Source organism: Temnothorax longispinosus, chromosome 6 (genome assembly GCF_030848805.1).
Source record: "Temnothorax longispinosus isolate EJ_2023e chromosome 6, Tlon_JGU_v1, whole genome shotgun sequence".
NCBI classification, from domain to species: Eukaryota; Metazoa; Arthropoda; class Insecta; order Hymenoptera; family Formicidae; genus Temnothorax; species Temnothorax longispinosus.
In genome coordinates, this window is record NC_092363.1 from 6,597,338 (window position 1) to 6,622,698 (window position 25,361).

The following is a 25,361-nucleotide window of genomic DNA, read 5'->3' on the forward strand; positions in this document are numbered from 1 at the left end:
TTGCACTTATTATAATTTTCTATTTTTTAACATCTAAGGAGTTTCGAAGCGTCTATTTTGCTGCTTAAACGGTAAAGTTACATTTATTTTCGCAAGATAGAACATGTCCCAAGATTATCGAATGCTTTCTGAACCACTTGATAATAGATGGCAATTAAAATAAGATAAAGTGACAATCATCTGCTTCGATCTGACGTGCATCATTTAGCGAAATATTCGGTCGTGAAAATTTAAGATGACGGGACGAGTGATGAATTATCTTCAAATTTTCATTAAACTTGCCGCAAGGTCTCTATGGCGCTGAAAGAATATTTGTGAAAGCACCGCTTACATAACAGCTTCTACTATTTAGGATTAAACACCTATCGCACTAGAATCCGTGGTCACGTGGGAGGAGTCGGCCGGCCGGTTGTGTGGCGGGTAGTCTGGCGATTTGGAACACGGCCACGTATAGTCACTGTCTGTACACCTCAGCGTTGTTGAGGAGCCACTCACCTGCAGCCCGTTTACACGGCTCCTGCCTCTTGATCGGCACCTTCGTCGGCAAGACGTCGCGTACATCCGCGATATCGACTGGCTTTACGATAACGTCTACTTGCTCGCTGTCGATCGTGCCCATTGTCGTTATCGTCGTCGTCGTCGTCATCGTCGTCGGTGTCGCGGTCGTCGTCACCGTTGTCGTCGTCGTATTCATCGTCGTTGTCGCCGCCGCCGCCGCCGCGACGACGGCGAGCCGCGAATCGTGAACGTCTCCAGGATGTTCCACGACCGGCAACCCTCGCCCCGAGTCCGCCATCGAGGTGCGCTGCTGCTCCTGGAGTAAGCAGGCGCTCGACAACAAATCCCATTGGCGGAGCTTCTCTCGGTCGAGCTCGAACGACGTCGCGGACATCCGGACGTCCGGGATCGAGCGAGCCGGGGGAAGGTTGCCGTCCTCTAAAAAATGATTCCTGTCCGAAACGGTAGGCTTGTGATAGGTCTTGCTTTGCGGGTCCCACACGTAACCGCCCGCGCCGGTCACTTCCATCGACAGGGTCTCGTAAGCGACGTCCTCGTCGTCCACGATCGACCGTTCTCGCGTGTGATGATCCTTGTTCGTCCTGCGCTTGACTCGCGGTCGCTCGCCGCACGGAGATTCCTCCGCGCAGTTGTCCCTGCGTAAAGCGACACTGTCGTTTACATAAGTCGCTCCCCGAGTGATCCTGCCGCGTGACTTCGCGTCACCGGATCTTCCGGGTCTCGGCGGACTGTCTAGATTATCCAAGGATCTGGCGTTTCGCAGGCTCACCCTCCTTAGACTCTCGCACCAAAGACTATCCTGCTCCCAAGGATCCTCAGAATTGAAATTGCTCTCGGTCATGGCGTTATGACTGCCGGATGACGGCAAGTTTTGCTGCGTTGCCTCGACCTGACTGGTCGAAGGCGATGAAGTCGTCGCTGTCGCCGTCGCTGCCGCTGCCGCCGCTCGGTTAGCTCGGTTTCGTTGCTCCACTAAATTTTGCAAACCGACGTCGTCGAGTAATCCCTCCAGAGATCTTGACCGACGATGAGACGCTTGTGTGACGTGCATCGGTTCCGCGTTATCGATGTTGCCTGGATTAACGGACTTATCTCTAAGTCCGTGGGGATATAAGTTTCTAGCCTCGGGCAGAGATACATCTGGCAGTGGATCAGTAGACTTGACCCGGCGTAGCGTGTCGGCCTCGTAGAAGTTTCTCTTGTCCACGAGAGCGGCTTTGTTGTCGCCCAGCAATTGGCAGGTCGTCCGTCTCAATTCCGCGGCGATGCGTCTAGCCTCGTCTATGTCGTCCACTTGAATCTGCCGCGGCATTTGCCGCGCGATCGGGTTCACTATACGGCCGATATCATTTCGCTTGTTCAAGCCGATCGCCGCGTCGTCCCTTTGATTGTTCAGTTGAGGTAATCGCGAGGTATGGCCGATCATTGGTTTGGTCATCTCCATGTCCACGCTGTTGACACTCGCCTGGAGATCAGAATAATAATAGGGTGCTCCCGATTGATCGCTCTGGGCACGCTGCTCGCTGGCGTTCGGCAAATACGATTGTTGCGGAACGGGTTGCATCGGCATTGAACCGGGATAATGACTCGAGTCCTGGCTGGAGGTCGATCGATGAGTCGGCAGCACGTGTCGCACACACGTGTCGTGACTGGCGGATCTCGAATGATTCGGGAACCTCTGCTCGGAATACGCGTTGACGTTCTGCAGCATACTCGTCAGCGTGCTGCCGTGATTCACCGAGGACGTGGACGCGCTGATAGGCGAGTGCATCGAGGATTGAGCGCTCGCGGGCCTCTGGCAAGCCATGGACGTCGAGATGGACGCCGCGGCCGACGCGTTTGAGTAGCTGGAATCCCTGCTGTGAGAGATTGGCAGCTGGGACGTGCTCTGCATCCTGTGAACGCTGTCGCGTGGCGGCTCACTGTCGGGTCGAACCGCCGGCGAACCGCGAAACGGCGAGAAGCTCGTGACGTTCTCGTAATGCGCGTCACCGGTGAAGGACTGCGAGTGTTGGTGGGTCGGCGGTAGATCGGACACTCTCATGGATGGCAGGCTGCTCGCCGAGCCAGTTTTGTTTTTGCCGGAATAATCGAACGGTCGGTCGAGATTGCTGGACATTAATTTCATCTTCCTTGATAGATCTTGACACGTGGTCTTCTGCAGCTTATCGACCACCAGCATGTTCTCGTTGAATCCATAGATGCTGTTGTAGCTCAGATCCTTCGCGTAAAGATCTACGTTAAACGCATCTCTAGCCTGTAATTCCTCCATATACTGATCAAGGAAGATGCTCGTGTCGAAACGACTTCCTAACGATTCCAATTCGTCCAGACTGTCCAGAACCTCGCAAACGTCGTCACTTACCGGTCTCCTCTTCAATTGTCTGTGCCGAGCTTCCTCCTCTGGATTTCTGAGCTCGATCGAATCGCTTCCGGATGCGCTCTCCAACGATATCCTGCTGTCTCTAAAGGTGGAGCTGATGGTCGCGTCGGAAAACCTTGACGGTGGCCTGTGCGTTTCCACTTGACCTGCTGGTTTGTTCCAAGACTTTGGCGAGTCGCGGTTCATCGCGTTATCCTTGGCCATAGCCACCTGCGGCGAGACTTTCTTTATTTCCAAGGATTCCTGCATGTCCAGCGAGTCTAAATCGTCCAGCGGCGGTGGAGTGGTCGGTATCGGCGGCGGCGATACGAGCTCACTGTCCGACGAGTCGTGTAATTCCGCGATCATGTTGCGGCTAGCTCCCAGATAGTAAGAAGCCGGTCGGAAGGTGTCAGACAGACTAAATCGCGGATGTCGTGGCGCGTCTATGGAATCCAGATCCTTGGACGACTCGTCATCGGCGTCAGAACTATCGGATTTGAGTGCCGTTAAGATGTCGGGCAGATCGCCCCTGGAATGCGGCGAATTCTCGCCGACGTTGCTCTTTTTCATCGACGATGCTTTACTGCCGTCCTCGTCCTCCTTCTCGGACAATTGATTCACCTCCATATATACCGGCTCTATCTTGTTATCCAACACACAAACAAGTTCGTAGTGAGACGTGTCCAGCGTGGAATAATCGCCGGAATCGTGCTTTTCGCCGCCTTCGTTCGGTGCCAAAAGGGAGCGATTCATCCCGTTCTGCGCCATCTCCACGTACGAACTTTCCTCGTGCTGGAGACTGGCGAACAGACTCTCCATTATCTTAGGATTCGGCCTGTCGTCACTGTTAGGATCCAGTATAGCCTTTCTGGGAGACATGGGAAGATAGTGATCCTCGTTGTTAATGTCATCCTGCTTTAAAACAGAACTAATGAGATCGTTAGTGGAGAATTGATCACTATGCGTTAATAAGGATTCAGTCATACTCGTTCTGGCACAATTAAAACTCGGGATAATATTCAAATCAGTCGATGACACGCATTGATCTGTTAGACTCTCTTTCGAATTGGTCATTTTGTTTTGCTTCAGAGATCCATCGGAATTTTGCATTTGTACAGTATCTGTATAGAGAGTGTCTAAAGCGAAACGTTGCGTAATAGCTTCGTTCTTCTCGACGAGTTTTTCCTTCTCATCGTCTCTATCACGACGGTCCAAATTACTCGCAATTTCATATCGTGACGTTTCGTTATCGCCGTAATCTCCGCGATGCTTCGATTCTTGCCGCTTTTCAGATTTCGGCCGATTAACCTGTTGTGACTTCCGCTCAAAGTCCGCCAAGAGATCTTTGACCGACTTGTTACTGTCGGTCGAAGCTTGCTTGGCGTGTCCCTCTTCCACGCTCTTGTGTTTGGAAGCGTTCTCCGGAGAATTTGCATCACCCAGAGCGAAGCTACGTATGACGGCCGATGTCTTGTTCGCGCAGTCGAGCTTTGAGACGTGAGCCTCGGTCGCCTGCAGTGGCGATACCTTTAACGGCTCCTGCATGGTCAGCACCTCCTTCACCGGACTGGCGCCATCCATGTTCATCTCGAAAGACCTGATTCTGCATTGCACCAGATTCATAGTCTCGAATTTCTCGCCCTCATCGTCCACTTTCGATGGCACCGGCACTTTCTTAGGATTAATATACTGATAAGAAAACTCCCTTATAACTTTGCTCTCATCGATGCCGGGGTCCCATTCGTCGTTATCGTCCTTGGAATCCCACTGTACGTTCTTCTGAACATGCCAGGACTCGTTGGTTCGATAAACGCACAAATTATCGGATCTGCTGCTCTCGATCTTCCCAGTTTGTTGCCCGTCGTACTTCTGCTGATCTAGACCGTAAGCGGTCGACGTCTTCAAAATACCTGACGGCTTCTTCGGGGTCTTGTGCCTGGTCGCGGGATCTTCGAAGGTGGCCTCGGGATCCGATCTCCTGGATGACGATTGCCTGTCCGCCGAGGACGATGCGTACGCGTAATCGTTTCTCATCATCGGCGGAAAGCTGACCTCGTCGTATCCCGCGTCTGGCGGTATGCCACCCAGAGAGGAGAGCGCGCCCCCCGGGTTCGCTTTACGAGCATTAACGGTTTGCGACTGCGGGATCTGATTAACGCTCGTGCGGCCGGTCCCGGGTATCGTGACATCCTGAACGGCTGACGTCGCCGATGACCGATCGTCGCCGGCGTGCCGGGGGCTCCTTCCTGCATGCGAGGGTCTGCGCGAGCGCTTCCTCCGGACATCTCCCAGCTCTGATTTGTTTGTTACAAAACACAAAGACACGAGTACGTCCGTTACTTACGAGTGTGCGTGTATGTGTGTTTGTGTGTGTATGAAAAAGATAAACAGCCCCATTTATACATTTCCGTTTCTATACCCATTAGATATTTCTAAGCAAATTCGTCAAGCGCGGCAACGACATCGATGACCATTGCACCGAGCAGCAAAGACGTTTATCTATCTCTTATTATATAATAGTTAAAAAGTTTTTATATTTTTATATATTTATATATTTAAATATTTATATATTTATATGCGGTAAGTTACTGTTCTTGAAAGAATTTTTATCTCTTAAAGGTTTACGACTTTCAGATTTTGAGATCGATAAAATTCGGAGAATATAATATTAAAATATTAAGAATAAAAGTTTCTCGCCGGGTGATTCGATCATAGTAATTGATGCAATGATCCCGATAATCGACTGACTGGCTTTGCGGTTAATCGTAGATAGCGGACACGCGAGCTGGAAGGTAGCGATATGGTAATTGCGTAACTACGGCAAGTAAGTGTTAGTGAAATTCTTTGGCATGCCATGCTGACCCATATCTTCTACGGTAATCTGATTACGATCGATGTGTTAAGTCGCATAGGATATCGATACTCGATCATTTGGACAGGTAGGTTTTAAGATTGTTAATCGTTCCCATTCACCAGTCAGCTTAGACCCAACAGCAGCAGATAGAAGGAGCCCCGCGGAGAAACGCTCGCAGATATCCAGATTTTTTTTTAATTTCCTCTTGTTTCATCGTTACTTCACATTTCGTCGAATCGATACAGTATCGTTAATCGGTTCCTCGACGATTATGTTAGTAAATAAAAATGAAGGAAAAGCAACTTCAATCTTGCAACGTTTGCAATTTGTGAGGAATAATTCAGGTGCCTTGCATTAACTGCATTTATTCGCACAATCGGGTAAATACTTTCGTTAGACTACGACATTTTTGTTTACACATCACTGATTGAAATACAAAAACATGCTGGAAATTTTATTTACAATAACAAGGAAAGGATGGACATAAAATCGCTTGACATATTTCAATTACACGTAACGAGTATTACATTTACAAAAATACGGAATTCTTGACGTGCGTTTTCGTGAAAAAATATCTTTGTTTTCGCGAGCAAATATGCACATTGGATACTTCACCGTGTTAGCAATTAAGTACCATCATGTTAGAAATTGGATTATTTTTAGCTTAGGTCAACTATCTACTTCTAACTGAATACACCGCAGACAGGGCGCTTTCGAGGGACTCGAGGCGATCAAAATATTTGACATAAAGATTCATGAAATTCCCTTTCTTCTCCAAGACAGTGAAATCTGTCCGCGAAGACACTCACAATTTTCCCGACAATTCGAGCATGCCTTGTTCCGCGCGAGAATGCACATGCTCACAACACATATCCCCAAACATGGAGGTAATTGCCCGCGCGAGCTTCAATATTTCGACCGGGGTCCCTCGTTACGCTGGGCAACCGAAGCTACCATTTAAATGATAAGTTCAGGCGAGCTAGCCCTACCTTCGTCATCGCTGGAATAGCTGTTGTAGCGTGGCACGTTGACGGCGGTCCGACGGCCGTCCGAGCTCTTGCTCCTGACATGCGAACGATGCCCGTCCTCCCGCCTCCGGGAGTGACGACCCTCCGCCACGGCGGCCTCGTGCGCTGCCAAATCCAGCAGCGCCTGTTGCTTGTAGTAACTCGAAAGATCATTTTGCGTCCTGCCCCGATTGGCCGAGCCGGATGGCTTCCGTGTCAGCGGGGATTGCAGCATACGCTGCTTCCATTCCAGCAGCCGCTTCATCGACTCTTCGCGCTGAAAAATGTATCGCAACGCAACCTTTCCATTAGCTATCTGATAGAAAAATGTACGGTATTTCCTGTTGTAATCACGGAATCTAATTTGGAGAAAGAAATAAACATCGATATCGATCTCCACAAACAATCATGAAATTCCCGATAATAGGATATGTTAATGATAAAAAAAGGGATTATTAATTACTAAAAGTTATTATTAAAAATTATTAATACGGTGTGAGTAACGAAATAGCAATGACAACGACTGAGTGAACGATGGTGAAAGCAAAGACACGGGAGAGTCAGGATGACGTAAGATATATGTACAGATATGCAAGAGGGCTAACGTGAATCACGCTTGTTCACCGATGTTACCGACACGGTTGTCTTGTACAAGCTGATACGAGCAATGCTGATGGCCTATCTACGGCTATCTGATTCGAAGAAGCGCATCGCTCTTATGACTCATCCCATTGCACCTTTTCCGGAATACCAACGGAAAACGAGTTCGAAGAAATTCGTTTAGAAATATTTGGCAATATTTTTATGTCGCAGAACTTTAGCACCAACATTGATATATATCACTACATTTATAAAAAATTTCAATTAACATGAAATGTATATTTGTTAATTCGATCACTATCGGCTTTAAGACTTGAAACTTTTTTAGAAAGTAAAATAAGAGTACGCCGATTTTCCAGAGAAATTTTATAGATTATAAAAGGATCGATATATCCAAAATACATTATATACAGAGAAATCTTATAGATTATAAAAATACAAGGATATGCTAACAACGCGACAAAATGTTATGAAGCTTTTTTTTGGGGGTGGGGGGAAAGATTGTGCGTTTACGAATCTTCGTTTACTTATATCGTTTACTTACCTGCTGAATCTTGCGTTCACCATCTCGTGAATCCTGCTCGGAGGACCTCTCGGCGTAGTCGTCGTCGTCGGGATCAAAGGCGGCGGGGTGCCGTGTCCTTGGCAGACGCGCCGACGCTGATCTGCAGAACTGCTGCTGCTCGCTCCATCGTCTGCTGGCACCTGCGTGACCGGCGTGACACGTCTGAGCGTTGTGGGTCCCGTGGGCACCGTGACCCGTTGCTGCTCTTCCCCACCCGTCGTACTCGCCGCGCGGTATTCTACGAGGGATCGTGTTGTCCTCGCCGTGTGTCAACGTCTCGCGGCCATTCGCCTCGCAGCTTTTCTCGCGCAAGGATCTTCGGAGTTTCGGATCGGCGCCCATTATCCTGATAGAAACAATACTCGAGCATACGTTTCTTTTTCCAGTCTATTGTGTGTGTGTGTACCGCATATTGTATTCATAGTCCGATATAGGAGGATATATTACCGTTTTTATTGCTTTATTTTAACCGTATTTTCACATAAGTACGTACTATTCCGGTTCGTAAAATTTAGACAGAAAAGTATATTTTCAACACATTTAACATTTTTTTAGTTTGATATTCTGGCACTCTGAATTGAAGTTTATGACAGTTTTTTGAACAATTATTTTAAAATGTTGACGAAGTAGGAGAAACATTGAGCTGGTATATGTTTTAAAAATTCATGGCTATACACTGCTACACATTTAAAAAATTCGTTGGTGTTAGATTTAGATATCTGTTTTGAATTTACATATTCAAACATTCATTTTTTAAATATATAAAAAATACATACAAACGCACGTATGCGCGCATACTTTAAAATATATATATTCTTTTTTAAATTATTTAATTGGAATTCTACGGGAGGGGGGAAGTCTCCATAAGATTTAATCATTTATTCGGACAGTATACTGGTGACTCACTCGGAATGTCTCTGCGTCAGCGACTGAGCGGGCATCGTATGCTGCTGATGTACGTGATCCCGCTGCGCGCGTCTCAAAGCGGGACAGGTTGAATCTGGCAATGTGGCTATCCTACTTTCATCGGTATTATCGCGAATACCCGGCAGCTTCGGTTGTATCGTGACGCGCGAGAGGGACTGATTCCTCTGCTGTTGATAATGTTGAGGGGTCTGATGCAAATAAACCGCGGACTGCCGCATCTGTGCCGCGTATCTAAAACACACGCGCGCAAGCAAAGAGTGAATATCTTTCCCAAAGATCGATTTTAATTTTCTCTTTAAATTTTCTTCTTCGATGCGTGCGTGAAACCATAAAGAATTTACGCGCCCGTACCTTTCTTCGGAATAGAAGTAACCGTCATTGGTCGTGTCCGACGGATTCATTATATCTAAGCTGGATTTAGGCCTCTGCGGACATCTTTGTTGATCCGGGGGTCTCTCGCATTGCGCGGGTTGCTGCTGCGGTCGCCTTGCTGCTTCATACTCAAGAAAGTCTGCGCTATGCGGTCGCGGCGGCGGTTGAGTTCTAGATTGTCTTACTATTGCCACTAAAGAAGATAAATCATAAACGCCCTTTTTGTGTTACTGCATTTTGCTAAATAACGACGTATTTGACATTTTTTGTAACACATGTTATGCAATTTATGCAGTAAAAAGAAGTTAAATTTTATTTTTAAAAAAGCGATGCACAAAAAGAGTACTCAAGTCATTACCGTAATAATTATAACGAGATAACATAAAACCAGTATCTATTTCTAAAATTATCTTTAACTTAAAAAGTTTTATAATATTGCCGAATTAATACTCGATTGCATTAATTAATTTAGAGGAATTCAGAATAATAAATCTTTTGTACTTCAAAATAATACTACAAAACGATTCTAGCAACCGCCAATGGCGATACGGTAGAATTATCAAAGAAATTATTCCTATTTTTTCAGTGGATTTGCATCCTTTTTATACAACAATGCATATCGCCCCTCAATACTGGAAAATTTTCTGAGCACAAGTTCTTAACAATCCGATAAGAAAGCCCGCTTTGTAACTCAGAACGACGTTACAAACACACATTCTCGTGTAAAATATATATTCATCTTTTACTCTTCGGGGAGGGTACCAGCCGGAATGAAATGCCGGTCATACTAATTACGAGCGCCTTTGTAGGGATCACCTAAGCACAGAAAGAGCAAAGCAAATGTGCACAAAGACTCACTGTTCGGCGGCGTGACGGGAGAGTGCAGTTGCTGCAGATGTTGCGCGTACAGAGGGATAGGAATGGGCGCCGGCGACACGCCCTTGGTGTAGCCCACCGGTCCCGCGGGTCTCTGATAAAGTTGTGGGGTGCCGTAGACCTCCTCGTAGTCGCCGTTGCCTCTGCTACTAGTCCTCGGCTTCGCACTACGGCCGTACGTGTCCGGGGTCCTCCTCTCCATCGGTTGAGTGGTCTGGCCATAGTAATTCAGGCCCGATTTGTCGATTCGCAGACTCTGCTGCGACGGTGGAATCCGCGTGCCGTAGATCGTGTTGCTCCTCTCGTAATCGGACATCGGACTCTTGCTCGTCACCGTGACGTCCGGCGATACCGGACTCTTCCGGTAATCCATATCCGGCGACGGCGTCGAGTACTCGTTAGAGCCATCCGTCAGTCTTCTAGGCTTCGGCGGCGCGTTCGCGTAAATCGGCTGTCCGAATTTTGTTCGAGGCATAGGCTGCATCGTTTGAACGCCGCCCGAGCCGGGATGCGACAGCTGCTGGGGCTGTGGCGGCTGCTGCTGCGGCGACTGTTGGACCTTGTGCGGATGCGATGACTGATGGGTCGGAAGCGCGTTCTGATGTGGCAAGTGATGATGAAGCAACGCCTGATGCTGGTGCGAATGGCCCGGGGTCAGTTGCTGCGGGAGCAAGTGTCCGTATTGCTGGTGCTGGTGCTGCTGCTGCTGCGGCTGAGAGGTGCTGGGCTGGCCGTACGGCGACGACTGTTGCACCCAACCGTTCATCATCGGGTGACTCGACGAGTCACTCGTGTGATTGTTGTTGGCGGAATTGCCGTTGCTGTTACTACCGCTGAGGTTCGGGAAGGAGGCAGTGTTCGCGCTATTCGGGCTGGAGTTGTTGTTGGAGGCATGGCTGGGGTCGTCGCGCGACTGGAAGCCATGGAAGCCGGAGTCGCTGTCGTCGGCGCTCTGATTCAGGATCGATGAGATCGACGAGACGCTAGGCCGGGCGCTTCGTTCGCCGTCCTGCGCTATCTCTATGACTACCGCGGCTTCGCCCGCACCACTGATAAAACGTAAAATTGAGAGAGAAATCTGATATTATTTTTAGTCCACATTATTCGTTCTGGATTTTCGAGCTTATAGAATGTTGAAACCCGAGATCAATCAAATAATCGGTAATTAAACAGTCAAATCGCAAGATTATAATAAATGTCGTGTTGATCCAACTTGAAACCAGTCTCATGTGGAACATTAATAGGATTACTGAGTTGTCGGGTATACGAAGCATATACATATAAAAAAAGATACATTTTCCTCCGAGTTTTGAAAATGTCTCATGTTACTAAATGCAAAGAAATTAATTCTCAACATTATTTTAGGTAACTTAGGTACTAACGTGCATGCTAAAAATCTAACGTTTCAACCGTTTTTCGATGTAAATAGAATTTTAACTAAAATATGAACAAGGACAAAACTCATGAGAAGCGTCCGTTGTCCGCTGCTGCGTCGGCGTGTCGCTGACGACGTGCTAATGGACAACGGCCCGGGCTCATCCACCGGCGGTATCTCGCGGGTCGAATAACTCTCGAGAAACTAACTAAGTTGGTTAGTTACGCCGCGATAACGCGCGAACGACAGATGCGCTGCAACGACCGCATCGCGATACTCTCGCGTGCAAATAAACGCTGGGTGGCCGTGCCGTCCCAGTTTCCTTCGTGGCGCGTCAAAGGGATGATGTTCATCGTCACCTCGTTGCAGCGCCGAGCTAATTTCGGGATCTTCGCTCGGATCTCCGGACAAAGCATAATGTCGAGATGTCGTCTTAAAAAATGACATCTTTCAGGGCGACGTCGGGCGTAGTTAAGACAATGGGGAGACATTCCATCGTGAGAATAAAAGCGGACCTTTTATTTTCGCGATGGCTCACAGAAGATAAGATTTGAGAGAGAGAGAGAGAGAGAGAGAGAGAGAGAGAGAGAGAGAGAGAGAGAGAGAGAGAGAGAGAGAGAGAGAGAGAGAAGTAATCTGTGATGGACCGGTAAAGTTTTTATAATATTCAAAAGCTTTAGAATTCAACAATTTTGAAAAATCGCTATTGAATCGTATGTAGAAAATAGGGTCGAGAAGAATGAGAGGAAAAATTGAACGATATTTCCACGCGGACAAAATACAGGTGCGCGCGATGCGTGAAACGGAACTGTATTACGAATACGAAGCGGAATACAGAAGAAAATAACGAGTGAGGGAGAGTTTGAAACTAGGAGGATTATTTTCACAAAGCGATGCGCCATATGAAGAATTAAAACGCTCACGTGTATAGCAGAATAGCGCGAGCGATTATTACAATAATGGATTTAAAAAAAAACTTAGTTTTTTTTCGATCACATCACTGCATTTCGCTCTTCGTATCCGTTTATTTATTCAAGTTGCGTAATGGCAAAAGCAATAAGAGATGCAGACGCTCCTCGTTTTATAAACCAATAATTATTAAACGTCGAAAGCGTGGCGACTCGAGGTGGCTCGCATTAGCATTTCCTAATTAGGACTGAATAATTAAATTTACTTAATTTCTTATGATCAACAACGTATCGGTAAGCTCGGCCGTAAGCTGTGCTTGTTCTCGGTTTTCACGTTATCACATAATTACACCTTATTGCATAATTACCGTGTGTTTTCCGTGAGTATTTGAAACAACTTAAAAATGCGTGCAAGGAACTTACGGGCTAGGATCTTGCAAAAGCGTCGCCAGAGTCAGAGCATTCACCCACTGGTTCATGCTCTCCCGACTGTCAGCCGCGAAGTGGTAAGTCCTCATGTTCGCGTGTTCAGCCTTGAAGGCGAACTTCTTGTTGACTTTGTCCTCGGGTTTGCAGACGGTAACTCTGTACGAAGGTAGTAATATCGAACCTAGCAGTTTCTCCTCCTCCGGGCCTGAAAATTAGTAAATTGCTACGTTGCAGTAAAAGTTACGAGAGTGAGACTGATCTTATTTCCAAAATCAGGGTGCAATATCTAATTTAGTAATTTCGCGTTAAAACTCGCAAATTATGCGCACGCTGTCGCGATATTTCACACACACACACAATGTGTCTTAATTTTTGGTCGCAAAAAATACCAAATACATGACTACGATATATCTCCATACATCTCGCGTAATGAAACTGCAGCTGTCACGTTCGGATAGTCGGTCAAACGTAAAAATATTTGTTGCATCCTGTTTTCAATCCTGACTAGCTCAAATATACCATTTGATGATATAACTTCAATATGCAATATTCTCTCTCTCTATTTTTAACTCGAAATTTTCTCTACAGTCTATTCCTATGATTGATGCACGATGTCTATACAGGCGTGTACTTTCATATAACTAAACATTTGCAAAAATAAATATTTGCATATTTGCTATGGTTCACGATATTGTATGGCGATATAAATATCAAAAGACACGAAATTCCACGGATTTTTATCGAACGAGATAAAAGCAGATTTTTAAATGTGTGTTCGTATGTACATATGTATATACATCACGTATAACCGCCACCGCCAAAATCTCGGCGAACGAATCGAATTCTCGCACGTTTCGGACAAGCTGAAATTTCAGTCTAAATTAATTTTAAGCTGAGCGATCCGCTTACGATAAATGCCAGAATAACGATAAACGAAAGTTTTTATCAATTACAGACTGTGGAATTTCAATTAACTAATCCACATAGATACTTTTTTCGTATTTCGATAACTAGAAATGTAAAATCTAATTGTTTATACATAAACTCTATTGTGGTTAAAGCAATTAAGCGTGTACAAGATCAAACTTTTCACATTTCATAATCAGACTTCAAACTCCAGTTATAAAGATATTTTCGTTTTATTTTAAAATGCGCAGAAGCTGTTATTTGTACATTTAACAATAAAACGAAAATATCTTCATGACTGAAGTTTTGTGCTTATTGTTGGCTCCGAACAACACTTTAGAATTCTTTGATCAGGGCTAATAATAACATATAAAGCTATGAGTGGAGCGACGTGAAAAGAATGTTTCTTGACAGTGCTCCTTGCGCCTCGTATATTTATTTGAAGCAAAAATTCAAAACACTTCTTATTCTCTATCAAACGTCCATTAAAAATACGAAATTAACAAAATAATAGCACATGAAAAAACTCACACATTCTCCATTTTAGCTTCATAAATTTTACAAATATCGACAAAATGATTTAGAAATATATTTTTGAGACTTAAGAGAGCTTGAGGAAAAAAATGTAAGGAGGATTATAAAATTTAAAAGTTTTGCGAAGATTCGCTTAAGAGATTAATACCTGTATAATAATAAATTCTTTTCTTTCAAAACACGGGAGATCAATTAATGCTCTTGATATTTCAAGTAAGCCTATCTGCGCGAGCAAAACGATAAGGGAGAAGAGCTTGTTATCGAGTATTAGTTCCTTTTGTGGGTAAAGATACTCGAGGAGGCTCGAGAGGCCGCTAATTAGAAGGCGGTATGCATCAAATCTAATTTAACTAAAGTTCGTAAACGACGCGCCGAGTCGCTGCGAACTTCCAACGAAAACTTCCTTCTCGGATGATGTGGAAGACAAGCCGCGCGCGGGGTGTATCTTTAGCGAGACGTATCTCTGGACTCTGGCTGCGACCGCGCACGAATCCTCGTGCACGTACCGAATCAAAGAGTCCGAGAATAATTAGCGCCCCTAACCGAGATTAGACGAGCAACGGCGTCCAAGACGACTGGAAATTGGTCGTCTGTGCGATCTAGACTAGCAAGGCGTAAAACAGGATAAGACTTTTGGCGGAATTCCAGAATATTTTCGCGAATCTGGTAAATGCACCAAAATAAAAGTTCGTAAATAGAGCAGATACGAATAAAAACTCTGGAGACATTGACGTTTATGAAATAGAAATTTTATTTTCTTGGAAGTGATTTTTTTACCGTTCGAAATAACTATTTGTTGAAAAATCATAATTTACCTTAAAATGAAAACTGTCGTTATTTTATTGTACGATTGCAAAAGCTGCGTTTTTGTCAGTTAGATTTTATTATAAGAAATCTGACATTATCAAAGGATATCAATTTCCTGCGAAATGGCTATTAAAATCTCATTCGTTCGATTTGCGCAATACGGTTGATGAGAGGGCTTATTTATACTAATAACTAACTTTATAATTTCCGTTAGATTGGTGATTAATAGGAGCTTCTGGGATAATTATTAATGATTATTCCAGTCCATAATGTCAATTGATAATTACGCAGCGAATAAACGTTACATTTGCCGGATTCGAATGCTAAATTGAATCCCGAACGAGCTGTACTGTACTTCCGACTAATAAAGCTCATTAAAACCGGTACCGTAATGCGGCAGCATTACGTTCAGGGCAAAAATAGCAGGAAAAAGAAATGCTGAAATACGCAAAAGGAATATGTCGATGGTACAACGTGCGGACAACTCACCCTTGTAATAAAAGAGGCAGTACTCCGAGAGGACAAACCAACGCTTCTTCCACAGCATGAGACCCTCCGAGCCCTGTTTATACAACCACCCCTGCAGCGCAACGGGAGCGGAGAGGGGCCTTTTTGCGGCGGGCGAGCGCAGACCCGCTTGAGGACCGCTCCGTCTGCGCACCCCCGACACGGAAGCCGCCACCCCCGAGCCATCGTGCTTGCTACGTACCTGAACAGGTACGGCGGGCGGCGTGCTCGACTGGACAATCTGTAAAATAAAACGCGCCCTTTTCTTATCAAGACACTCATTTACAAATCTTACGACCGACGTTACATCAATGTCAGTTGAATTTAATTTACTTAAATTAGAACTGTCCTATCTTGAAGTGAAAAAGGACGAAAAATCGGTTAAATAAAGGTTAAGATTAATCGCTCGTTTCTTCTTAATTAATTTCGAAAGACTGAAGGTTCTATATATAGAACTTTCACTTTAAATTTAATTATTATGTTTATAAAACTTGGGGATCGTGAGTAGAATTGATGACATCTAATTAAATTTTTATTAAGGCGAAATTAATCGCAAGATTTAACACGGTGACACTCATTGTACGATTTTAAAACGAGAAAATCTAATTTTAAAAAACATTCATTCAATTAACGTAACATATAAAAATGTGATTAAATATATATTTTATTACGCGACTTCCAAATATGCTGGCAATGCGAAACATGATATTATTGATATTATTTACAAGACGTTCACGTGTCATATTGTATGATGTTGAAATAAGGTGTTGAATAGCTTGAAACATTTTCTAAATTCGAAGGATTTACAAGGTAAATGCGATCCCGCGGGATGAAGATAGAAAGCTGGAAGCAATAAATCTTCGGTGAAATTTGGAATCTTTCTCTCGCCACGATCAGCCACGCGGCCGAGATCTCGACACCTTTTATTCGGTGCCTTCCCCGAATGCGGCTGATCGAAATCCGTTTTTCCGCTTGCCGACGCGCCACGTTATCGCGCAAAATTGCCGTTGGCCGACAAAAATTTCGCCACGCCACTCGGAACGTCTATCCGATAATGAAAAGCCATGGAAACGAAAAAGGAAGAAAAGACCCGCAGCGATAGCGCCATTCGCCATTCGAACGTGAAATTCGTCCGATCTGTCGATTTCCCTCTTCCCGTCACGCTTGTCGGGAAGAAAAGAAAAAGGCGCGCCGATATTCGACGAACAAAACCAATATCGCTAAATAACTAATTACTCGGTGGACGTTGGGCAGCCGGATGCATTTTCAATGACGAGCACGTGCCTCTGCAAAATCCGGTCGGATTTAATCCTCGAAATAGACCCGGTGTATTATGCAGCCTCCTATCGATTTCCCTCTACCTTCCCATTAGATTTAAAAATACATGCGCAAAAGAGCGCCAGCGTATCGGTCTCGGTACAAAAGATTGGAGAGGGTCGTGGGAAACACTCGAAACTCCATTCCTGACGTGGAAATGAATAATTTACCGCTCGCGCGCGCGCGCTCTCTCTCTATCTCGCCCGGGTCCCACCTGGCTTTCCGTTTTTCTTTCGAATTTTACGAGACATCCCCCCGATTCCGAATGCAAGCCAGCGACGGAAAATAGTTTACATATTTGCGACGCTCGCAAGTTTCGTTCGTGATGTACTGCGCGCAATGGCGAGATATTGCTCTGTATCGAACGATAGAACGCTAGCATTAACATCGTACGGGAAGTAGCGTCATAAGGAAGTAGTTTACGACGCTGAGCAAATCAATATGCCATTTCCTAATATTCTTCCACCGTGTTCTTTCGTGCGTTATTAAAATTTATGGACGGTAAATCACAAATTTATTCACAAATCGCAAATTTAGGTTTACGAGCATCTATATAAGAATTCGTACGCCGGAAAATCACGACGTTACGCGCAATGCTGTGCCCTTATGCCAACAACATGGGCGCTTTCAGACGCGACACTTGTCAGATCTTGCTTCTTATATTGTTAGAAGGGCCACCGTCAACAAGAGACTCGCTTAGATACGATTTCATATTTCATCTAAGGGCATAAGAGGAGAGAAGCTCCGGAAAATGCCCCATGTCCTCGGTACGGACGCCCGTAGTTTTCTGACGCTCTCGAAGAAACGCCGATAACACGAGCTGTATTTTTCAAGAATACAAAGTGCCGCGGACATTTCTCTTTGAGAAACTCGCAAACGACACACGTTTTATAACGCGCGCGCGTATAGCGCATAGAGAGTGCCCCTAAATCGCGAACGGTAAGAACTATACAATGCACCGTTGGGCATTTGCTCTCCCGGAGGATACATCAAGTAACACGTGCATTGTCGATGCAAGAGGAAGTCCCTCGTGATTGATCTCTCCTCGCGAGAATGATGCAGCCGCGAAAGTTACGCAGGAATTGCGGAAGAACATTAGCGCAACGTTCCGTCGTCCGGTTTCGCCTTCGGCGCACGGTCGTCCGTCTCGTGTCCCTGAAATTTCCCATATACGAGCTTTCGTCGCGCGCCACGAAAAAGCCGGACACGGAAGAGGAGTCGCCCGGGTAATCCGTTAAATTACAAGAGCTGCTCGCGCGCAGTTCCTCGACGACGGAAGCGAATGCGGGCGGCTCGACCGTCCAAAAAAGACGAAACTCCCCGGGTTCGCCGATCCCGATTCCCGAGGGAAACTTCGTTTCCGCGGAACGGGAAAAGCCCGGCCGAACTCTCTCGCGGTAAACTTTCGCTCTCTCTCTCTCTCTCACCCTTCCTGCACCCTCCTCGTCTCGCGGCGGCGTCGAATTAAATCACGGCCGATTCGTATCGCTCGGCCATTATCCCCAACGAGGTAATCGCCGAGTCACACGATGCTAATTCGAGCGATGCCTCTAATTGGGAGAGCAGCGCGGATGGTTCGCCGCGCTAAACCTCTGCCATTCTCGCTCACATGAAGACCCCGCGGTCGGCATGCAACTCATTAAACGTTGCGGCTCCAAACAGTAAGTAATAATCGATCGTGGGAACGACCGTTATTTATAGTGATCCACCACGCAAATACTCCGCGACGCGATTTTGTCGTAATTTTAGCGTCTTCATGAAGATAAATTCTATCTTGGTCGAGTTTCTCTCGAGAAGAAACGTAAATATAATTTTCAGGAATTATATTTACGGGATAAATTATCGCACGTCGATTATTGGTAAATATCAGATAATTTTACCTTTTTATTGTCCATTCCGGGCGTAGAGCTGGTCACCGGCTGGTCGAGCCTGTAACAGAAAAAAAATTGACTTTGAAACACTTGCGACGGGGAATGCAATACAATTTATCATTTATTACATTTATAATTAACCAATTCCTTGGGGCAAACAAATCCGCTTTTACGTCATCCGCTAAATCTGACATTTTATTGTGAATATCTCGTCTTTTTCACTGTATCACTCTTTCGTAATATATTTTGCTACATTTTCTCTCCGACTTCCGCTACTCTTCAAAAATAATCGTCTCAATGCCTGTCGAACGATATCGAGCGATCGTCACTTTCCGCTGGCGTGACTCGCGGACGAATCTCGACCTCGATTCTCAGACAATACGGACGACGAAGCTACGCCTCGGTGTTTTTCGATATGGCAGCATTGAAAATTTATTGCAGGCCATGCAGACGGAAAGACCGGTCGATACCTACCACGGCGCCTAAAAAAAAGGCTCTGAAATGAAAGTTTCATTCCGACTCGTCGAATAAAACTTTCCGCGCTAGAGAACCGAGTGTCATCATACCGAGCAGTGACTGCATATTGAAATAATGTAATGCTATACGCGAAACACGCATTGTTCCTTTAGAAAACCGGTGGACATTCGCGGTTACGAATCACCCCGGTTAAATTAAACGGTAAAATAATTGAAACTGACGACAAAACGACTCGTTTCGAGTGCGTCGTGAAATTTAAACAATGGAACATTTCACTAGCTTCGTTATTCTTCATGTCGCTTTATCCTCCCATTTCCTTTATTACAGTATCGCCCTTTTACGAGAGAATCATATGTTCGCGTGTGTTCTTCTTAAAAAAATTAGTGTGACTGGCGTATATGTTGCCTCTCCTCGCCATTCCTGTACATATATACGAAAAGTCACGTTCTGTTGTGGCAACCGTCGGGATGTAGCAATGGCATTTGCCACACTACACAGGGAGGAAAGGGTCAACACACTATGCACAGGATGCCCTTGCGCGCCGTGCAGTCGCAAAGGCATAACGCGCCATCGCTTTTTATTACCCGAGCTGCACCGTCGATAGGTGCAATGTGGTGGTTGCGCGACGTGACGCGTGGCCGTTCGTTCAGAAAGTCGCCTCGGTTAGCGGGAGAGATCGATTTATCGTTTCCCGGACGGTTTTATTCCTGAGACCGGCGAGCACGTACGCCCGTTCCGTACAGCTCTGCGGTCCGTCGTCGTTGTTGTCTGTCGTGGCGCGCGGCCACGGCCGGACATTGCACGTGACGAGATGCCCGCGTGCGCCTCGATCGCCGGTACACGCGGCAAAACCCCCGTCGAATTTCCATTTTCTATTCCCGGCGCGTGTCGCCCGATATTAAAGCGCCTGAATCATTTTATCAGTTCGACTTGATTCGATTTAATCTCCCGAAATCGTGAGAACTGTTATAAATCGATGTCATCGAGCTCCCGGCGCGACGCAAGAGTATCTCGTTCCCGCGTGCGTCGATAATTGAATCTTTCCGTCTCAATCGCCATCGAGATACAATGTGTAAAATATAATGTCATCCAATATCGCGCTAAATGTAGTAACTCGATATCGCATCGAGTGCGTTCGATATCGTTATACCCTCCGAAAAAAGTCTTGAAAAATCGACGTATTACAGATATTCGTTCGCGACCTTTCCGAACGAGACGCCGCACGTAGATGAATCCGAGCCGAATAATCAGTCAGATTACTGTTCGAAAGGGTTATTATAATTAACGTCGATTTCTCTTTTATAGACATCAATCTTTTCTAAACCCGTCTTTCCCCGCATTCTAATTGCGGGATCGGTCAATCCGTTGACAAGCGAGGCCGCGTATAGTCGACTGATGACGTCAAATTGTCGATTACCCAAAAAGCTGCATGAAAGCGACAGCAACGTATCGGCTTGCCGAAACCGCATATTCGATTGCCGATCGGTTTGCCGATCCGTTTCCAATTCGCCCCTGCTGAATGCCGCTCGCTGATCTTACCCGGCATTAGAATTCAATCGCATTTAGACGATGATAAGATAATCGACTGTAACGGGACGCGCGTTGCGCTGCAACGTCGACGACGGAATGATTAATGCCATTATAACGTCGCATTCATCTGGAATAGCGAGCGGAATAGCGTCCAAATGAAATTCCAGACACTCCGTTGCGTGGCTCGCGTCTTCCGATCCGCTCGCAGTCCGCGACTGTACGCGCGGATTTTAATGACTGCCCTTAATTGGCGCAAAATTGCTGCTCTAATGTCTGATCCAGAGCGAGAGAGAGAGAGAGAGAGAAAAAAGGAGATTCCGCGCCCTATAACTCCTGAGCTTCACGATGTAATTAAAAACCAACGTACTAAACCGCACTCGCGTGCGTCCTAATAGAGCTGTTTCCATCTCCGGGATCGCCAAACTACCGTTCTCTTCCACAACCGTGCTCGAAAGTCCACGTCTTCGTAAAAGACGATGCTATTGACTTTTTCCTTTTCGTTGTTTTAGCGATCATGATAATCCTCCAAATGGCGCTATAAGACCGAAATAAAATACGAAACGAGTTCTACACGAGGCATGCTGTAAAAACGTGATGTTCACGTACAAGTACGATAAATCTGTTACGTCTCGGAAAAATCTCTGTTCTTTACGACAATTTTCAATGTTAAACGTTCCAAAAAGTACGATTAATTAGAACTATTCTAACACATAACGATAATAATAATCCAATTATTCGATAATGTAACTGTACGATCATACAACAGCAAAATGAAAATAGTGGAGAGTCGCAAATGTTGCTGAATATGAACGATATGAACCCGCAAGCATCGTGATACTTATTTTGTAATGTAGATGGTTCGAAGAAAATTAATTCTAACTTTTAGCTGCAACAGACGCAAAGTCTAATGACTTGTCTAGTACGACGGATCGCTACAGAAGCGAGGCGACACGCGACACTCGGCGACGATGCCTGGAGTTTTGGCATTTACGACCGCGCTACGGAGAAACCGCGCGGTCGTCGGGGGATGCGAAATGCGAACGTTGAGGAACCGCTGCGTCGCGCGGTGTACTCAAAATGCATCGTCGTATGTTACTTTAACGCTCGCGCACGCGGCGGGCGACCGAAATTGGGTCGCCGCGATGCGGTGCGATGCGCCACGATTTAACCCTTTGATGTAGCGCGGCGTGTACACTCGTTTATTCGCGGTGGCGCGCGGTGAATGCGGCATACGTCTCTACGCCACGCGACGGTATCAACCGCACCGATCTTTTCTGGGTTAGGAATGCTTCCTTACGGCAATATAGCGGAAACGCTGGCGCCGCGATTATCACCTCATACGTTCTGGCAGTTACCGTTTATGCCGCGCGATGCCCCAGAACTTTCAGACCACTCGCGAATATTAGATAGAATTAAAAGAACTGAAAGCTTTTCCAATTTCGCGAGTTTATCTTCTCGCATATTCGGTATCGGATAAAATTAAATAAATATAATAAAAGTATTCTGATATCTCTCGGATGAAATTTGTATTTTAAATTTCTGATTACTTGAATCTCTAGCAATTTACTGCTTAAAAATTTAATGGGAATTAAATCGTTTGCGACACGCAAAGGACATAATCACGAAATGTTTTCAAACGCCAACTGCAAACCGGAGGCAAACATATCAAAGAATTCTGGTATGCTTGGAACACGCGGTGGAAAAGCAGTGTAGAAAAAGCTCCCGCTGTTCCTTGCACGCTTATTACAGTATTCATGTTACAGACATATATTTACCGTAATAATACGACACCATCGCGTATCGCACGTCATAATGAAATTAGAGTAGTTGTGCTCGAATGTAACGTTGAACGTGACGAGAGAGCGACAAAGTAAAGCAGACAATTAAAAACACATGCGGCAGCCGCTCGACAGTCTGAAAACGAGAGTTTAATGCGATCCCCGCCGGTCCGTAGAACGTCTGTATACGCGCCTAGATTATATAGAAATATGCTTCAAATCCACGGCAGCATTTACGTTATTAAAATATCATTTATGCGTATTAAACGTCATTTCCCCAGGTCGCTCTCAGCCACGATCGTATTTCCGGTATTTTTAGTGCCGGAGAAAATTTACTCCTTTGCGCGACAGCATCGTAACGCACACGCTCGCGATCGCTTTAAGTTCCCCGTGCCACTTGACCCAGAAATTCATGTCGAAAGCATCGAAATCGATATCCTACGGAAATAGATGCGAAGAAGCGTCGCGAATAATTGGACGTCGATAAATCGCTAATGGACGAGGGAGACGGCAATGTATAAAAGTTATATAAACGGGATCTTTTTTTCACGGATGACCTTGCCGGATAGGAAACGCAGCATCCGCGGGAAGGTCAGGATAAAATTAGCATGTGGAGGTTACATATGAATGCAGAGACCTCGACCGTGTTCATGAAGCAATCGTTTGAATAAACACGATGTATATACCTATATATCCGAGTCTCCAGTCCCAGCACAGGTCTCGTTTTAGGCAAATAAAGAAGGAATAAAATACATATTTTAAGAGAGAGATATGTAGTAGTCAAGTTAATTGGGAGCTTGTCGTCTTGGCAGCAACCTACATATTTCACGAACGAATGTATATATCGGACCTACTTTAATTTTCGTTATCGGATCTTTCTTTAGACGTTGTATGTATATAAACACATTACAGATATTTAATTACGCTCAATTTTATCGCGGTTGAATGGGGAGGAGAAAGAGAATGTAGGCGAGAACAAAAAATCCAGTGGTAGAGAAAACCAGAGGCGGTCTTGTGGCTAGAGGGAAGGATGAACGGAAGGGAAGAGGAGCGGAGCGAGACGGGGCTAGACGTGCATGAAAAGCCTCTTCACCAAGAACTCGCAAATATTTTTGCATCCTGGATGAAAGCTTCTCGCGTAAACCGACGCGAAGTGCTTGCTCGTCTCGTTGTGCTTCATATTGGAAGAACGTAAGAGGATCCTCCCGAGTATGAGCTCCATGAAAACGCGTCGCTTTTCCCGAGCTTACTCTCTTCCGGCAGTTTGCATGCGGATCGGCTGTTCCGCCGTTTCTCTCTCTCTCTCTCTCTCTCTCTCTTTTTCGTTTTTTAATTCCCGAAAGTTGAGCGAGAAGCATTGTAGTCGTGCTGTCGTCGTGAAACACGTACAAGTGGGACAAACATGGCGAACGACTCCTGCAGGTATCTGCAGGTCCCAATACAGGCCGGGTCTAGTCGATAAAGCTGCTTCCGCTCGTCCTTTCCCTCGTCCTTTCTCTTCCCGCCACCTCCGTCCTCTCCTCTCGTCTCCTTCTTTCTGCCTTTTCCGTAGCCGCAGACCGCGGCTTACCGTCGCCGAAGAAATTTATCGGCGGACTTTACGTTCGCCTCTCTCTCTCGTGAAGTCTGAGTAAGTGCTGAGTGACTCGCGAGATGACTGCCGGGAGACAGTTGGCTGCTCCGGAGAGCAGCCGGTATGAAATTTATGGGAAAGCAAAATAAACCGTACGCCAAGGCTAATTTATAAGCGCGCCGAGCTTAATGGTGTAAGACAGGATATTAGTTGGAGAATTTATGTTAACTTCCCAGCGGATGCATCCTGTTGCTCTTTGTCAAGCTGCCCCGTTGAATATTGATCGCGGGACTAAAAGTTATCTCGCAGCTTACAGGTCGGCTAACCAGCGCTACACGAGGATGCTTCTTTCGAAAGTGATACACGCGGTATGAGAAATAGTATGAATTTCAATGAGGCGACAAACAAGATTATAAACTTTTTGTTTGGAAAACTGTACTTCGATATAAAGATTTTTGAAATTGTCGGCATCTCTATTACCACTTTTGAAATAAGCTTGAAATAAGTAGTTTACGTAATGCAGAAAATGATCGTTATTTCAAATAGTGATTTATAAAAATCATGTCATATAAAGAATTCATTTAATGACGCAGCAAAAACGTACGGAATTTTTATGAGTAACAAATAGAAAACTAGATCAAAATCTTAATTGTTTATGTCACCGCCGTTGACAGAATCCGAAAATGTATCGAAATTAATACAATATGATCGTATCTGTACAATCGGAAAATTTGCAATTTATTTATCGATGCAAATTATAAACTCAGCGAGCTGTGAGTTAATTATTACGACACGCTCTTCGAGCCTGATATTCTACATGTAGCGATGAGTGCACATGAAGTTTACACCGGTTTAGATCGATACACGGCGTCTTGTCGGTCGTGGTATATACATCAATACGTCATTTCCTCTCATAGCATCCCAAGAGTATAATTGAAACAGAATGGATCCCCTTTCGAGGCAACGGCGAATCGTCTCCCTTTCTCGTGTCTCTCCGTCGATTTTCGCTCGTGACCTTCCGACCCCTTATCTCCACAATATTGGATAAAATATGTGGTAGAACTGTTATTTTTAGAAATTTAATATTTACATCCCACGCCGCGCACGACAGATATACCTACATGTTTATTTTATCAATAGTCCGCACGACATAAGTCATAAATTGAACAGTTAATTAGAGTAACACGATCATTCAGAATCGCGTCAATTGCAACAATGCCATTGAAGATCGCAAATTGTTTCTGTATAGAGCTCTTCGTATCTG

General features: G+C 45.4%; 1 protein-coding gene across 10 annotated transcripts in view; it reads right to left on the minus strand.

Annotated features, from left to right (window-relative positions):
* Nucleotides 1-25,361, minus strand: part of LOC139814111 (uncharacterized) — a 130,967-nt gene that overhangs the window by 38,507 nt on the left and 67,099 nt on the right. For all 10 annotated transcript variants that reach the window (XR_011732337.1, XM_071780117.1, XM_071780116.1 and 7 more), the window contains 9 exons: nt 18,749-18,797; nt 15,534-15,792; nt 12,792-13,002; nt 10,068-11,134; nt 9,189-9,402; nt 8,817-9,068; nt 7,890-8,256; nt 6,728-7,022; nt 496-5,178 (listed from right to left, as the gene is read on the minus strand). Coding sequence is in view for 9 of the 10 variants with exons in the window: in XM_071780110.1 (XP_071636211.1) it covers nt 496-5,178; nt 6,728-7,022; nt 7,890-8,256; nt 8,817-9,068; nt 9,189-9,402; nt 10,068-11,134; nt 12,792-13,002; nt 15,534-15,792; nt 18,749-18,797 (7,397 nt within the window). In the remaining variant the exon portion in view is untranslated. The remainder of the gene's footprint in view (nt 1-495; nt 5,179-6,727; nt 7,023-7,889; nt 8,257-8,816; nt 9,069-9,188; nt 9,403-10,067; nt 11,135-12,791; nt 13,003-15,533; nt 15,793-18,748; nt 18,798-25,361) is intronic.